The sequence below is a fragment of the Triturus cristatus genome, chromosome 7 (assembly GCF_964204655.1).
Source record: "Triturus cristatus chromosome 7, aTriCri1.1, whole genome shotgun sequence".
In the NCBI taxonomy this organism is placed as follows: Eukaryota; Metazoa; Chordata; class Amphibia; order Caudata; family Salamandridae; genus Triturus; species Triturus cristatus.
In genome coordinates this window covers 1,379,226,318-1,379,244,002 of record NC_140590.1, presented here as the reverse complement: position 1 = coordinate 1,379,244,002, position 17,685 = coordinate 1,379,226,318, and the positions used below count along the sequence as shown (strand labels likewise).

The following is a 17,685-nucleotide window of genomic DNA, read 5'->3' as shown; positions in this document are numbered from 1 at the left end:
CCTATTGTTTTCAATTTATATCTATGAGCTACCCCGGGTTTACCTAGCTATGAGAGGTATGCTCCAAGAATTGGGGACCGAATGTTGCAATGTCTGCAATACAGAGAGGAAGAAAGTGTGTAGATTGGTCACTTCAATTAGTTGTACTATTTATGGCACTCAAAGAACAGAGAGAACGATCAGTGTGCTACGCCTTCTGGTTGCTGCCTGGTACACAATGTATGAGAAAGAAGGCCAAGTTGCATCAACCGACTTGGACCAGGCATGCACCACTTTAAACAATATATTAACGATGTAACAATATTTCAAACAATGATTATACCAAACAATCACATTTATTACAACCAGTGATTCCCATATTGTTTGTTTTTGGAATTTCTAAGCAATAAACAAAGTTCAAATTCAATAATGTGTGTACTTTAAATACATAGTATAAAAATCATAACAATCCATGTATTTTTCAAAAACACATTCAGAATGTGTACCCAATGCGTTTTGGGACTGGGGTCCCTTCTTCAGGGTAAATTGTAGACACGTGTCTGCTTTCTAACCGAGATGATAAGTATGTCTTGTGACAGGACCCTCAAACGAAATGTGGAAAGTTCCTCTGCTACGGCCAAGGAATGTCCGGTCAGACCCTTATACGCACATCTCCATATGACCCGGAGTCTGTGGCCAAGTTCAAACACGTAATAACCTGACCGGACAGTCCTCGGCTGTAACAGGCGCATTGTAGGTGATTAGGATCCAACAAAGTGATTTTGAAGCCATGTCTATGCTGCAGATCAAATGCTTGCTAAAACAGTTCTTCTGCACTATTAGCATTGGCCTGGATACTAATTTCTGTTCTAAAAAGGAAAAATGTAATCTAATCATTACCTGCTGTATTATGATAAAACACAACCATATTTGATGTGGAACCATGATTTTAGAATAAGTCACTTGAATCTGTTGTTGAGAATGAATATGCTACCATTAAAGAGAATAAAGGGTGCTTGGCAAAACACGCCAGACAAGAAAAGGATTTGTCATTTATTTAACAATGGCGTACAAGATCTTGATCATGACATTTTTGTATGTCCTGCAATGCACTTTTCAACTTGTTTTTAAAGGCCTTTTTTATAAGATTAATGCTTTTTCTGTTGAACGTGCTTGTCAACTGTTTTTCCAGGGAATATACTGATATACCCAAAAAGAATTTGACTTTTTTAAAGTATTTCAGTTTTGTATTGAAATGTAATATTTTGTTTGTTTTCACATATGTCTTCGGACCTCTTCAGAGATCCAAATCTTTGTAATAAAAATCAATCAATCACTAATTATTCCATTACACATGGAGTGAGGTAATAATCTATGATATGCTTATACCTGTTAAAGATTAACAATGTTCCATTCTTCCTTATGTGGTTTTGTGGTACTGTTTCATGGAGGTTTTTTTTTTCATATATTTATTTTGTTCTTAATTATACTCTATTTTTCTTTGCATTACTACTCAATTTTTTTTCTGTTAGTACTTTTTGGTAACATGTTATGTTATGTTATGTTATGTTATGTTATGCTATGCTATGCAATGCTATGGTATGTTATGTAATGTTAAGTTACGGTATTTCATTTGTATAGTGTCTTTAACCATTCAAATGGTATCCCAATGGTTGCTTGATTTGAGTGAGCGTCTTATATGGCTTTGGAGTGTCCACTGATTGTTTGTATTGCTGTTTGGTTGCATGTGGTTAGTAGAGTTGTGTGTTCAATGGTTCACTAATGGTCTGTGTTATGTATTAAGCAGTAAAATTGGTTTGGGGAAGATAAAATGATTTGTATTGTGATATGTGCGTGAATTAGAAACTTAGAAACCGGTTCTTATTTTATTCTGGTGGGTGATCAGCTGTCAATTTCTCAGCATGTTTCCTAGATAGGTATCACATCCCAGCTATACAGCTGTGACATCTGTTTTTTAGAGGTTTTACTCATGATTTGGTGCTATGCTTAACTGGAGATTATCTGTATGGTGCTAAAGTGTGTATTGCTGTGGTGAAGGAAGAGCTCTACTGAGTTGGTAGGCCCTTGCAAACTGTTAGCTTTGGTGCCATTTTGGGCATGTTAGGGTGGCAGGGTTCGGTTTAACCAGTTTACTTTGAGAAAGGCAGGAAAGGTAAATTGGAAAGCTCTTGTATAATGGGTATTGTTGGGCCAGTAGAGAAGTTGAAAGTTAGTTGAAGGACATTTATATCATATTAAGAGTTGTAATGGATACATGCATCACGTTTTACCTACTTTGTGTAATGATTGGGTGGTTTTGTGGTGTGTTTTGTATTTGGTGTGATTTGTATAATAGCGAAGGCTAACAATTTGTTACACCTATGTTGTGTTACGTATTTGGTGCTATTATGTTAAATAAAACGTGTTGATAGCTTGAATGTCCAATGGTTTGAAGCAAAATATGGAGGTTTCATAATGGAGTTTATGGGCGTAGCCAGATTGCCATTTTATGATATAATAGAAGGTCAATAAAATATCTAAAAATATATAGCGATTGGGAAGGGCCAGAATAAAAAAAGAAAGAAAACATCTGTGTAATGATCTCTCGCAATCCTAATGCTATACCCAAGACATCTTTATATAAGTAGCATTTATTGCACCCACTGCTTTGGAGGAATATGATCAGAACATTAAATACCACTGTTTACTTACAAATGTAGGACAAGCAAATAATATTTGTGATAGAATAAAAGATAAATCAATTGTTATTTTTATAGAAGAACATTTCAGATCCCTTGCAGCAATAGTAATAACAACAACATTGAGTCCCTGATTAGGGGAGTGTGGTAGAACCAAATATAACACAAAAATATTGCTGTTTTAAAATGTATTGTGAGCTCATGATGTGTAGTTTGCGCAACTGAAAATCGAGTATTGCTGTGTAATCTGATAAGGTGATTCAATTCAGCTGTAGACTAACATAACTTTTTTTAAATTCTATACAAGTAATTGTAACATTATTTCTTTACTGCAGTGATTAAAAACTGGGACCAGCTCAAGTGACTGACATATTTAACTGCGTTTTTAAAAGCCTAACACGTCAACTCTTCCAGTTAGTTTGATCTGTGTTTAAATTAAATCAAATGTGATTTTTTGTATGTTATTTTTGTCTACATTGTGTTAATGTTTGTATTAACCAAAATGCATTATTAAACTGTACTACACTTATTCTGTTAATGCCATAAGAATAGAAAATGTTTCCAAAAAGAAGGACTCGTTAAACGCCTTCTCACATTCACGAAAAGGCCTCAAAATCAGGATATTCAGAGGAGCTTTACAGCTTCTGTAGAAAAGTGACCTTTTAGCCTAATCAGGCATCTGCTACCTGCTCTGTTCCCTGGTGCTTTGCGAGTTTGGTGAGTTAGTGCCCTAACAAAGTTAGGAAGTAAATAAATGTCATGCCCCATCATGTCATGTCTTGAAATGAAATGTCATATGTTATGTTATGCCGTGTCATACTGTATGTTATGTTACTGTGAAATTGTCAATGCACTGCTTATAATTCTAGGGTGCTTCACACATTAAGAGGCTGATTACGATGTCAGTCGGAAAGGCTCTGAACGGGATTTGGATTGGTAGAATCCGATTCTGAAACAATGTTTCCAACCGAATCAGATACATTTCTGACTCACAGATTAATGTGCAAGGAAACTGTTCAGGCTGTCCGATTCAGTTCCGATCGACATTCGAACAGCCCGAGTTGTTCAGAGCCGAATCGTACAGCTCTATGGACACTGTTTCCAACCGAGTGATTATGATGTCCAATTCTGACAGCCATTCCGAATTGGTCTGCCCGACTCAAAACGGCTGTTGGAATCTGACTTTGGGGCCCGTAGCAAGGCCCCCTTCACCCATAGGCCTCCGGTTGGGGTTCAAGGGGGTACCCATGGGACCCCTCTTTCCAAACATCTACAGTGTGGCAGGCTCCATGCGGTGCCTGCGACAGGGTGCAAGGATTTCCCCAACCACCCCTTTTTTTCAATGCAATCCTCTGTTCTTATTCCAAACACATGCTTTCAATGAAGTCAATACGAGTCTGACCGAACGATGTTCGGAAGCATCGTAATCGGTTGGCCAAACTCGCAGAACCCGATTCGGTCAGAAACGATTCCAAAACAGTTTCGCTCTGTAGAGTTTCCGACCGACATTGTAATCAGGCCCTATATCTCTCCATGCTTCTGACTCGTTCTGTGTGACCAGATGCATGTCCAGTTTTCAGAGGGTTAGGCTCCATGGTATAATAAATTATTATACCCAATTAAAGGCTCTTTGGAAGAGGACTGTCTCCAAAGAGTTTTAGAATCTATAATGTTCCTCAATACAAACATGGAGCACATTCAACAGAAATGCATTATCGCCTGTTTGTTCTCAATCTCAAAGCCACTTGAGATGGCTTCTCTGCATCACTAGGAAGATATCAATGTAGGATTCATCAAGAAGTCACCCATTAAGAACTTCAATGCAAAACCGTACACAAAATATATAGCAAACTAAGTTTTCTCCTTGTATGTGTTCCAAGCAGTAAATGTGTTTAAAATAACTACTAAATCCATTTGATAACTGCACTCATTTGCAAGATAATGGTGTATAACGTGTATGCGACACTACCAGACATTACACAGCTGCTCTAAAAGCAACACTGTTGGGAATAAAACAGTAATAAAGAGAGTGAACTATTCAAAAACAATATTTAATTTTTAATTTTTCTCATTTTGTATAAAAAAAATTCTTAGTGCATGCCTTGTCTCGAACGATGGTGCCACCACGATGTCACAATTTGTTTTTTAAAATATGTTACAAGCGTTTGTGAATGTGAAAAACTCATCCCGGCTGTTAGAAAACCTCTAAATATATAACTCATGGACAAGCAATGGTGTGTTTTTTAACCAGACATAATTCACTACATTTTGGTTGACCTCTACAATACTGATCAGGAATGCTTTTTAATATCAAGTCCTCCACACAAAGACCAGACTAACCTTAATGTTTGCGGATTTGCTTACAAGACAAAAAAACGAACAGCAAACATCCTCTGCATAGAGGGATTATTAACCAGCAGAATGAAAGCACATGTTGCTCAAAATAGTTAAAACTTGTTCTTTTAACAACTGTTCTGAGATGACAATAAATTAAAATAGATCTATATACAATTATATATATTATAAATATATACATTAGAAACAGCAGTAGCAGGGCCTTTGACAAACTTCTGGTTTCCCAGGAAGAATTTCTCTTTACAAAAATCACTTTGTTAAATATACATGCATCTTCGTAAATACATACAGAAAAGACAGTATACAGTTATCTTTTACTACTCTTTCCCCCCAAGAAAAAACACTACATATGTTATAGTTTAGCATTAAACCTAAACTGACACAAAACATGAATCTTTCGGCTCAAATGCATCATCTTTAGACAACTTCATGTCTAACTCATTTTTGTGCTGTACACCTGGGAGTGCAGCTCTAATCGGTGCCAGTCTCATTCGCCCAACTGTAGGCTTCAAAAGAGTCTCTCAATAGAGAATGATGGGACGATAGACGAACAAGTTATGCAGCAAGGTGACTGAATAAGCAGCAAGAAAAAATAAACTTTATCTTGTGTGATGCAGCACATTCTGTGATGATATGATTTTGCTATTGTATCATTTAACACACATTGGCACTGCCTAGTAATGCCACTTAGTGCAAGATGAACGCTTGAATACAGCAAAGGCCACTGATGGGTGCCCAGTTAACCTTTGCAGAGTGGCACTATATGCGGCAGTTTCTTAAGTAAATGTTGATTTCTTTGAGAAAGGAGGGGCATATCAGCAACAACCAGTGATAACTATCGCTAAGCGCACTTAGCGCTAGGATAATTATCGCCGGCTAGCGTGGATTTTTATCACTGAGATAGCGTGCTATAAGCAACGCTTATCTCAAAAGCGATAAAAATCCTAGCGCTAACTGCCTAACGTGAGATTATCGCTGGAAACCCGGCGAGAATCTCACGAAGTGTGGCGTTAGCTTGTTGATAGGACCCCACATACTTAGCCATGATATCCACCTTCCATAGGATATCATGGCTAAGTCAGTCCTGAAGCAGGTGTAAGGAAAGGACCGATAACAGGGGTTATCGCTACTTTTCTTGCCGCTATGCTTCATAGCGTGGGGCTTGATAATAGGAGAAATGTCGCTTAGCGACATTTCTCCTGTCATGTCAGGTCAGTAACGCCCACTTTGCATCTCATTAGAGATGCAAAGCTGGGCGTTAAGAATTTGTGCGCTAATGCAAGGTTTCACGCAATAGCGTGACCTTGCTGATTAGGCGATAAAATTATCACCTCTTTTCGCCCGAAAACGGACGCAAAAGCGGCGATTATTTTATATCGCCTCGTTGCTGATATGCCCGTAGTGTTTTTTGTTGAAATATGCAAATTATGCAGCAGGTGGTGGGTTGCTTTAATAGTGTTATAAATCCTCAATTATGCAGAAAATGCCAGAACCAAAGAGCTGTATAATTCCAAGAGCTCTGGTTATATGAGAACACCACCCCGTATGTCACCCACTGAATCTATGCAAGCCGTTTGAAACTAGTAAACTGGAATTTCTACCAACTGCGACACACTGAGCCTTGTTTTCCTCAGTGCGCCTCATGCCTGGCATATTGTGCACAATAAACACATCCGTACTCCTGAAATCCGGTTTGCTATAACTGTTCTGAAATAATAAACTACTCTCCATAACACCCTCCTCCCTCTGAGAACTTTTGTCCCTGACCTGGCTGTTATCATCGGTGCAAACAAGCCATTCAGGAAGTAGCAGCGTTCTTTTCCATTTTGCTGTTTGCAAAGGTGTTCAGGAGCCAATCTGATAACTCTGCTAGCGCAAATCAAATGATCTCCAATGCCACAATAACACTGAGGAAGAACGAGCGCTCCAGAAACAAACACTGGAGTCGACACACGGCGTGCGCATACGCAGAAACACCCCCCACCCCCACCCCCCTTACATTAGACATTAAATTGAGCCCTACAATGCCACCCAGCTAGTGCTGGGGAAGACAACCTTTCAGTTTAATAAAGAAAGCTTTTGCCTGTGCTCCGTCCGAGTTCCTCGCTCTCAGCACAGAGTTGGTCAATCCTGCTGCAGATTGCCTCGGTTTTCTTTGAGGGAACATTTACACAGTAAAGCTCTGCACGCGCGGCGTCAGACGCAGCACCCTGCTGGGCGCCCGTCTCGAGAACCCTGGGTGGGAAAGACGTCGGTCTCTCTATTGTTCACGCAGACGTGGGTTGTGGATGTTAAGGTGTACAATTTATTCCCCCGCACACCCACACGCAGCGCAGATGAGGAGGATTCGACGTCAGCCACGTAAGAGACGATCAGCTATACAGATGCAGGCTGCGTTTCAGCACCCTCTTAATGATCAGCTCCCTGTCCCTCTACAGACTGTAAATCTGCTTTACGTCTCTATGGCTTGGGTCTGTTGCTCCAAAAGAGGAGTAGAAGTGGTGGTCGAAGAGGGCGGGATTGGAGGGGCACGACTTGCCCATACTTTTTTCATTTAAGGAAAACAGTTCCCCTACTTTCTGTGAAAAGATAACCGCCCTGGGAAGGTTAATTCCAAGAGCTGAAATGCTTCAGCTTCAGTGTAAGGCAGGGAGTCTCCTGTGAAACCAAAAGCGGGCAGACAGATAAACAATTCTTCTTGCCAGGGAGCCTTCTTACCTGAAAGAAATGTAAACATGCGCAACAAGACAATCTGCCCATGTAAAGGGAGCTCGGGAGGTGGTATTGGCTTTCATTATTTAAATCACTAAACGCTTCCAGTTTTATTCTTTGTGAGTGGTAATAGAAAGGATTTACCAGCTGAGCTGTGAAATGTGTGCTTTTTAAAGGGACGTAACACAGACCTTTGCACCAAAGGGGCTTGTGTTACTCTTCTAACTATTCTCCACTGCTCCAATCAGTATTCAGTTCTGTGGCTCTCTGGTTGCAGACACATACCTCGGCAGTGCATTAGCTAATAGAGGTTCCATAAAGTACAATAGTGCATTTCCCATTGGTCAACTTAACTTGCATTTATTTTACATTTAGGCTTGGTGTTATTTTATATGTACAAAGGACCGAAAAAAGTTACAGACTATTTTGGGATTTTTTTTTGCCTTGCCTTTAAAGGCCCCACCCCCACAGGTACCTGCCCTTCACCCCATGTGCACAGCATCACAGTTACTTTACTTTTTTAATGCACTTCCACCACTGAGTAGAAGCAAAGTAAACAGTAACACCAGTGTTAAGCACTATACTAAAATTGGATCTTTACACCTATCCTTCTGGTGCCCCATCTCTGGTGATTCAAGTCACCTCTTAGTTCAACAGTGCTACAAACACTCCACATATGCAAAATCTCCAAGCATTCAGTCCTCATGAGCGTTTGGTTAACATAAGTCCATGGTTTTGAGATGCTTTGGTTTTCAATGAAGGCTACTTAAGTATCCTCATCCCGGGAAGTTGTGCTATACAGCCATGTAGTAACATGTTATGTCTGCGTGCCAAGAGTAGACCTGTTCATCTCTCATGATGTTTTTGCATCCTTTACAAGGGAACACATGAGCTGCTCCTTCAAACACTCATTATTGGCAGTCTAGGATATTGTGTCCTAGTGTAGGCATCAGACACAGAGGGTCTACGTGGTCTCGGGGCGAAACATCTCCTTCAGCACTGCCACGCAAGGGGATGAGGAGGTGCTTTCTGGCTTGGCTGGGGTAGCAGCGGATCTCTGACTAGGTGACTTGAGCATCTGTCTGTTAAAGAGTTCCCAAAGGCCGTGCCTGAATTTTGCATCACGGACGCTGTAGATGACCACATTCCAGCAGCTGTTTGAGGTCAGGATCCAGAATGCGTAGAAAGAGAACTTGCACCACTCATAGCCCATCACATTGCCCACCACAAAGACGGCTATGGGGATGAAAGAAACCGAGAAGGCGAAGGTGAGGATGCCAATGGTCTTTGCTGCGGTGATGTCTGAGAAGGACAGTCGGCTGCAGGTGCTCTGGAGGTCAACTTCCAGCTGCTTTCGCACCTTGCTATACTGGCGTATGACTGCGAAGGTGACCAAATTGATTGCAAAGGTGCCACACAAGAGGGAAAAGTCAAAGGCTGGGAAGAGGAGCATGATGTTCCAGTTAGGTTCTGGGGCTTTCTTGGCTGTGAAGACATAGTTGCACATTTGGCTGCACGGACTGTACTGAAGCGAAATCTCTTCACCAAAAAACATGGGGATGCTCGCTAGAAGAAAGCTCAGGACCCAGGAGGAGACTATCAGGTAGATGGTACGCTTCTTGGTGATCACAACCCTCTTGTGAAGGGGCTTGATCACCGCAATGCTCCTTTCCACAGAGAGCAGGAAAATGGTGGTTATGGAGACAAAAGTACACCCAGCATAAAGGGGGCCCATGATGAGGCAGGGCACTGGTGACTCCTGGCTGTTGGTTACCTCCCCGCCATAGACAATGCGGCTCACCTCCTTGTAGACTGAGTAGGGTATCACCAGGAGCCCAACGGCCACATCAGCCACTGCCAGCGAGGTCTTGAGGTAGCCTTGTGAGGTCTTGAACTGTCTGCAACTAAGAAACACCAGCAGGCTAACCACGTTGCCCAGGGTAATGGCAAAGATGAGCAGGACCATAAGAGACACCTTTAGCATATCCTCCAGCACTTCTGGGGAACCAATACTACAATTGAGAGCAGAGCTGTTGGCCCACATCGAAGAGGACTTCCTCGGAAAGGAAAGGGAATGTGGATGTAGCTCAGAAGAGATACTCTGCAGTGCCCGTGGTCAAGCACAGAGGTATGCAGGCAGCGTGGTACCTGACAGAGAAAGGAACACTATTTTCATTAAATGAATTAGCAACTTCAACACATTTATATTATATACGTCTTCCTGACTTCTGCCCTTTGACCCGCACTATCTCTTCCTTTGCTATCCGTTTATCTCTTTTCAATTCATAATTTTTGCTATTTCACTTAATTCCTCACTGCGCCATTCAGTCTACATCCCCTCTACTCTTTCTATGCCTATCTCCAAACTCAGTGCCTTCTCTCTCTATTTTTTACGGATTCTTTGCCTCTTCTTTTTTGCCTTTGACTTTCTATCTACACTGTCTACCCTATTTATCTTCACTCTCACTATTTTTCTTCTTGCTCTGCCTTCCCTCTCTCTCTTACACATTTCCCTCATGAAAGTACATCCCTCTTCATCACCTTTCCCTCTCCCCACCGTCCATTTCTCTTTGCCAAACTGATCTTTTCCGTTTCTCTTTCTTCTTCTTTCCTACTCCTTGTATTTTGATCTTTCTCACGTTTTCTATTCTCTTTCCACCTCTCTCACTGCCCTCCTTCCTCTCTCTTATGAAAGTTTGTCTCTTTCACACACTTCTCTTTCTTCACTCGTTCTCTTTCCATTGTGTTCCTTTCGTGAAACCTGTCTGTTCTCTTCTTTTGACTTCCTTCTTGCCTCTTCCACTCACCCCTAAAGTGAGTTTCTGTCCCATTTTCTCTTCTCATACATTTCTCTCCTTTCTACTGCAAGTTTCCCTCTCCCACACATTTCCCCTTATCTAACCCTGGGCAGAAAACTAAGCTACTCTCGCGGAGTGTGCGTAGCGAGCGCAACTACGCGCTACACGAATCGCACGTAGTACAGTGCAAAAATGCGTAGCGTAGCGGGCATTTTTTGCTTGCTCGCGGTCCTCAGCGTCAAGTTGGCGACCGCCAGCGAGCAAAATCAACATCCCGCCGAGACTTTTTCCTCGTTCGCGATCTGCAACATCAAGTTGCCGATCGCAAGCGTGGAAAATAAACCTCCCGGAGAGATTCTCAGCACGCGGAGGTCAGGTTTCTCATTGCAAGTGGTCGTGTAAGCTCGATACTGCTCGTGATGAGAAACTTCCAGTCCGCGTTGAGAAAGCTGTCGCTCGGGTACAAATCTACTTGAGCGGCAGAAAACGACCGCTTGCACTGATGCCGTTCGCAATGATTGCACAGTGCGGACAAGCATCCGCACTGTGCAATCATTGCGAACAGCATTTCCCTACCGCACTACGCAGTTCGCGTAGCTACGCGCAGTGCAATGTGCACTTTGCGTAGCGCTACTATGCGAACTAAGCCCAGGGTTACCTTTATCCAGTCCCCTGTGGCATAACAAAATGTGAAGGGGCCCTCACTGCAGAATATGTCAAGGAACCCGAGTCTCCCGTATCTCACAGATAGTCATAGCCTTGGGTTGAAAGGGGGACCCTTGAAGGATGCTACCGCCCCCCTTGACACAGCAGGGGCCTGCATTAAGCCCTTGCTCCTTCATTTGTTCCACACCAAATACCACCAATTTGGGTCAACCTGTCATAGAAAAGTTCTATTTCTTTTTTCTAAACAGTCATATGCCTTACAATGTGAGGCTGTGCAGAAGAACGGGCAGCTGCCACGTGAGCTTGTGCTTCTCATTGAGCACGTCTACGTCAGACGCGCAATGCGTGGATACTGCTTTGCATACACTCTGCTGTCACCCAGCGCTTGGATTGGAAATACGGAAGTGAGGGCTCTCACTGTACCAGAGTAACTGTTTGCTACGAAAAAGTAACGGTACTCTCCTATGAAAAGGATCGCACCCCTGCTGAAAAGTGCGTTTACTCTACAAACAAGTGGAGGTACTCAGTGCCGGCCGTACTTCAAATTCAAAGCACAGCTGTCAACAGCGATTGGTTCGACAACAGTGTTTAATTTGAAACAAAAAAAAATAATAATAATACCATTAAATGCACAGGGCAAAGTGTTTCTTAGGTTCTCGTTGCTGGTACTGCTTATAGCGGGGGTTGATGTTGAATATCAAGGTTGTCTAGTTTTGATTTCACCTAGTGCCTCTTTCATCTACCCCTGTCATTACCATCTTCTTCTTTATTTTACATGTTATTTTTCAACCCTTCGTCCTCCCTTTGTCACTGTTTCCCTTTCTCCTCCTACTCCCCCTTTTCGATATTTTTTATCTAGCTTCGGAGCAAAGTCTGACAATCAAAAGTAAGTTCGTAAAAAAATGAGTCTCTATAACCAAACACTGACACAAACTAAACACTAATAAAACAACTTTAAAGTGGTGTGGTAGTGCTCACCGTTCAAATGGTAGATGCATATCCGCAGTTGTCGGCATCTCCCGTTGAAAAGAGTCGAAATTTGTGGAGGAGACACGGTTTAAAAATGTAAACGCAACACTTGACAGGATGGGCTGTCCCGGAGTTTTATCATCTGTTGCGAAGGCAAGAGAAGAGGAGCAGCTGGCGTCGGTTCTCGTTCCACTGCTAGGGATGCTTCAGAGTCGTTTCCCGCCTGCCTCACACAGCCTGTAGTACCCCTTCCAGCCAGGAATGCCGTTGTGACAGTTAGATTCTCAAATCACGCCCTGGTGTGCTCCTCCTCACAGCCCGTCTTGGTGACAGCCTGCTCCTCACAGACAAGGCTTGTTTCAGTTGATAGCCTGCATCGCACGCACCCCTTACAATTGATTGAAGTCTCACTGGTTCTGTAGGGAGGGGTGGCTTGCTGCCTGTGGGCTTCTCACAGCCGGTGGTAGCTTCCTTCTCACAAGCGGTGGTAGCTTGCTTCTCACAGCCCGAGGAGACTTAATGTTACCCTGTTCCTCAAAGCCAGGGGGTGCATTGGTGGCCCCCTGCTTGTCGTGGTGCCAGACTGCTTTTCAACGGAGTATGTCTTGATTCGATCTGCTTCTCACAACCAGCCTGGACACACATTCTTTTCACAGCCAGCCTTGGTGTCAATCTGCTTCCCATAACCAGGACGTACCTTGTGTCAGGGCTCTTATCACAACAGGCAGTATTTTGCGTCGGATTGCTGTCGAGGGTACGCTGCTGCCTGCTTAACTCTTGCAGATGGATATCCACGGAGTCCCTCTGCCCCTGGAAGCCAGTCTTAGCCTCAGCCTCTTCCTCACAGCCAACTTTGCTGAGAGCCTGTTTCACACAACCTGCTTTGGTGTCAACCTGCTACTCACAGGTACCTTTGGAGTTAGCGTGCTTCTCGCCTCTAGGGGGGGCTGTGGTGTCAGCGTTACTTCCACCAGTAAGAGGTGTTCTGGTGTCAGTCTGCCATTCACAATCAGATTTGTTTTCAATCTGCCTCTCATAGACGGTGGTTATTTCTCTCAAACTGTTTCTCACACGTTTTCGTTCGGGGCTTCTTATTAAAGACGCACTCGCCTTAAAGTCACACGACTTCTCACAGCCAAATGGTCCAGTGATTGTTTTTTTCCCATCACAGTCAAAGAGCTCTTCGTTATTAGCTTGCTTGTCACCGTTAGATTTGTCTTCAACCTGCTTCTCTCAGTCACGGCGACTCCGTGTCAGACTGGTTCGTACAACCTGTATTCCGGGCTGCTTCCAACAGCCTGAAGTGCCTGGGTGTCAAACAACTTATCAGGGCCAACCTTGAAGTAAGCCAACTCCTTTAAGCCAGTCATGGCGCCAGCTTCCTTCTCACAACTAGGGTATGCCTGGTTGTCAGTCAGCCTTTATTTTTTCACAGCCCAGGAAGCCGGCACGCATCTGCGCTCCTCGCCCTCAGAGTGCCGTCTGCACTCTCGGAACTTTCATCTGCCTCTGAGTTGAGCTGAGCCGCGTTTTTCCCGCGTGTAATACTTTCCTCAGAATGCCTCTCTCACTTCCCTACGCAGCCGACGTCCCGCTCTACCAACGGGTCCTCTCTTCTGCACCTGCCGCTTCTCTGGCCAGCTTCCCTCGAGTACAGGGGGAGGGAGCCCTCTCCCACAATGTGCGGCTTCTCTCCCCGTCTGCTGCCTCCTCAACAAGAGCAAGCTAAGCAATGAGAAGCACGAGGCTCTGTATAGACCCCGGGACCCCCTACTCCCACCTCTCGCTTCTGTAAGTCTGTGAGAAAAAATACTGGAATCCCGTCGAGAGGCGCATTCTCCCCTCGTTGACAAGCCTCAGTCTTTCAAGTTTGTCGAAGTACCTACCACGACGATGGCCCACATAAGGGGAATTTTATTCACCAGTGAACAACCATCAGGCCCATGCTGTGCTGGGGGCGAGGGCATTTATCATAGAAAAGTTAGCTGCCGCTGAGGGCACCTGTTGCTTGTTGTTGCCACAGGAAATGGGCAATGAATAAGCTAGGGGTGTGCAAAATGCTTTTACTTGTCCTGTGATTGAATTGATTGATTTTTTTTATTTGTATTGCACAGTTACTTAAAACCATTTGCAATATGACTTACAACAGCCGCGGTCGGTAGTAGGAGTAACTGCAGGGCGGTGACGTGGGGAGGGGGAGGGGCAGGGTGGGGGATAGTAAACTATGGATTATGGAGGTTTACAGGTAAGTTAACATATAAATTAATAAAACAAATTTCGTTCCGTGCACTGCATCCCCAAATGCGTTGCAGTGCACGCAACAAAATACGTTTTATTAATTTATATGTTAACTTACCTGTAAATCCATAGTTTACTACCCCCCACCCTGCCCCTCCCCCTCCCCACATCACCGCCCTGCAGTTACTCATACTACCGACCGCAGCTGACTTACAAACAATTTAAAAGAGAGTTACAACAACCGTTGTTTAAAATAAAATATATATATATTCATAAAATGAGTTTACATACATTATCAAAACATGATAAAAGGATGGGTTGTATACATTAGTAAAACGCCGAGAGATTGCCAGTGCAACATTTTTGCAAATTTAATACTAGTTCTATGGTTTGATAGTTAGAAATAACATCTTCACCCGCTGGTTACTGGAGACTAATTATTTAATAAACCAGTTTGTCTTTCGTATTGCCTGGCCCCTCTTCTACCATAAGCCTAAGTCGGAGCTCGGCCATGTAGCTCCCAAACCTGGCCAAGTCTGGCGGTAGAGTACAGGAAAAGAGTACCAAGGCGGCTTCTTTTACAGTCCGGACCCCATTACGCAGCCATATTTGTTTTAGAAGGATCTGACGGGGCTGAAGCATACCGGGACAACAACAAATCAAGTGTAGCAGAGATTCATGTTTGAAGTTGCAGATTCTACATCTGATTTTGTGTTCAAGGGACTTCCACCCAGGATTTAATTCTTTGATTGGGAGGGGCACTAATCTGGCCCATACGATGTTTTTGAGGGCTTTCCTTCCCAGGGCTTGATTAAGATAGGGCTGGATTTTGTGCCCTACATATGATGTTGACAGCCCTGGAGGACCTCTTCCTGTAACATATTCCGCTAGGTCATTTGTATGAGACAGTTGGTAACATTGTTTATTAATTGAGTTTTTAATGGCCAAATAGTTTAGAGACCCTTTGTCCCAATTTTCAAGTGCCAAACTCAACATTTCCACTCCTTTCTCCATGTAGCATTGCCACGGGTTGATTGACCCTCCATAGATTGGCTTCAATATGCTTTTTAAGCTTCCGGCTGGGGCTGTCAATACTTGATAGTAATATTTCGCGTGCGTTCCCAAGATTCCTTTACTTTGTTGGTTCAGTCCGAATTCCAAACGAATTAGGCTGTTGCGAGTGTATTTGGGTTCAGTCCGAATTCCAAACGAATTAGGCTGTTGCGAGTGTATTTGGGCAGTTTGAAAATGCGTTTATAGGCCAGGCATTGTGCTTTGTCCAACATTGCTTCCATTTTGCCTGGAAATTGCCTCTACTATTGCTCCTCCAGTTAATGCGCCTGATGAAGTCCGAAAACCGCCATAATTCCTTTGTTGTCTTTTTATTTTCTTAAACATGCTCTGTTCGTACTCCTTTGATTACACTTATAATATGCTTTTTACCTTGAAATGTTCTTTATGCTTACAGTAAATATTTTCTTATGTTATTTTCCCAGTTATTGCTATAATATTACAATGTTTTTTCCCTCCTCTGGTCCTCTCCCCCTCTTATCCTACCCCCCTCTTCTCCTTTTTTCCTTTAATATATATATATAACATGTTCTTTGCTAAAGATATATTCTGGATGTATTGTACTTGTTATAAGCTATTCTTCCTTTTATCTTTTGTTATTGCTTAATAAACTTAAACTTAAAAAAAAAACCAGACAGTACAGTTCAATACCTCTCCTTAAAACTAAATAGTTTGACGAATGAGTCTTGCATTACATGGATGCTAGTCGGTGGAATCTACCATTTATAGTTCACTAAGGAAAAAATGCTCTTGATCTATATGAATTAATTTTCCAACAATTCGCCTATGTTTGATTACTGAGGCCATACATCTATAGATGATGTGGCACACCTCAACAGTCTGGAGCAATTTAAGGTACTCTAATACTTCCTTACATTTCCGTATGTTTACATTTCGCAGTAAAGTTTTGCGTGTGCTCTGATCTGCGTATTGCTCGAAAAAGAAAAACAGGTGATGTTGGGATTGTTGGGCTGATGAGCTGCATGGACATGGGAAGAGATCTTTAATTGCATCAACACTGGAGGGGTGAGGCACCAGGGAATGACCAAGTCCAAACATGAACCTGATCAGGTAGAACCTCTGATTACCTGGTACCTTTAACAGGTATGGCTCAATAGTTGGCGTGGTGCTCAACGGAAGGTATAGCGCTACTGACTGTTTCTTCAGATCGTCCTTTCATCTCTTCTGTATAATGAGTTTTACTTGTTTACCTTTAACTGTGGCTTTATCTGGTCGATTAGTTGTTGAAGGGCTATCAACCAAATCTCACCTACCAATAGTATAAACATCTTCTCTAATGTGTGTGAGCCATTTCAACTCTTGACAATTTAAGGCAGTAGGAGATTACAGAATGTGTCAGGGCTGCTTCAGGCCTAGACCAGACTGATAGCCATAACAGTGTGAGTGCCAGTCTCAATGTATCCCCCAAATGTTGCAGGCCTAGTTCTTCATGTACGAGTGAAGATGGAACGGAATTGGGAAGTGACAATAATCAGCGGAGAAATCTATTTCCACTGGTTTGCATTTGGGAGTAGTTAATCTATCCCCAGACAGCCGCTTGGTAAACCTTTGCAGATAGTGATGGAAGCATTAACCTTTGCAGATAGTGATGGAAGCATTAATGGGCATAGACCCTAGCCTGGCTGCAAATTTAAACAAGGCAGCCAAGGCTGGCCTGATTGGGTTATTCTTACGTTCCTCTGGTGCTGCTAAGTGATCTTGGGCCAGATGTAGGTGGCTAAATACCGGTCGGTAACGCCGAAATTCGGTACATTTCAGCGTTACCGACCGGTATTTAGCCATTCCTAATGTAGGTAAGGAATCGGTAAATAAGGAATCGTTAAATACCGATTCCTTATTGCTCTTGCATTTAAGGAATCAGTAATACCAATTCCTTAAAATGCAATGTAGGAAGCACATTAAAGAGTGTTTTTGAGCCTTAAGAAATCGGTAATTACCACCAACTTCAAGTTGGTGGTAATTACTGATTTCCTTTAAAAAATCGAGTGGATCAAATGAAGTGGCTATCAAATGATCATCAACAACATTAAACTAGACACTGAAGAGAACCCAAAATAATGAAACTGATGTCATAGCAACAGATAGATGTTGGAGATCATTCCTAATCCGCGGAACAAGTAAATGAATTAAACCCATATTACCTCTAACCCATTGCGGTTAATCCAAATGGTATAATT

At 42.8% G+C, this 17,685-nt stretch overlaps 1 protein-coding gene across 1 annotated transcript; it reads right to left on the bottom strand.

The window, feature by feature from the left end:
• Positions 1-7,100: 7,100 nt before the first annotated feature.
• Positions 7,101-13,317, bottom strand: LOC146812099 (adenosine receptor A1-like). Its single transcript, XM_085614556.1, has 2 exons — positions 12,188-13,317; positions 7,101-9,893 (listed from the first exon to the last, which is right to left on the bottom strand). Exon 2 carries the CDS (start codon positions 9,787-9,789, stop codon positions 8,710-8,712), a length of 1,080 nt encoding a protein of 359 aa, XP_085470682.1. The 5' UTR covers positions 9,790-9,893; positions 12,188-13,317; the 3' UTR covers positions 7,101-8,709.
• Positions 13,318-17,685: the final 4,368 nt, after the last annotated feature.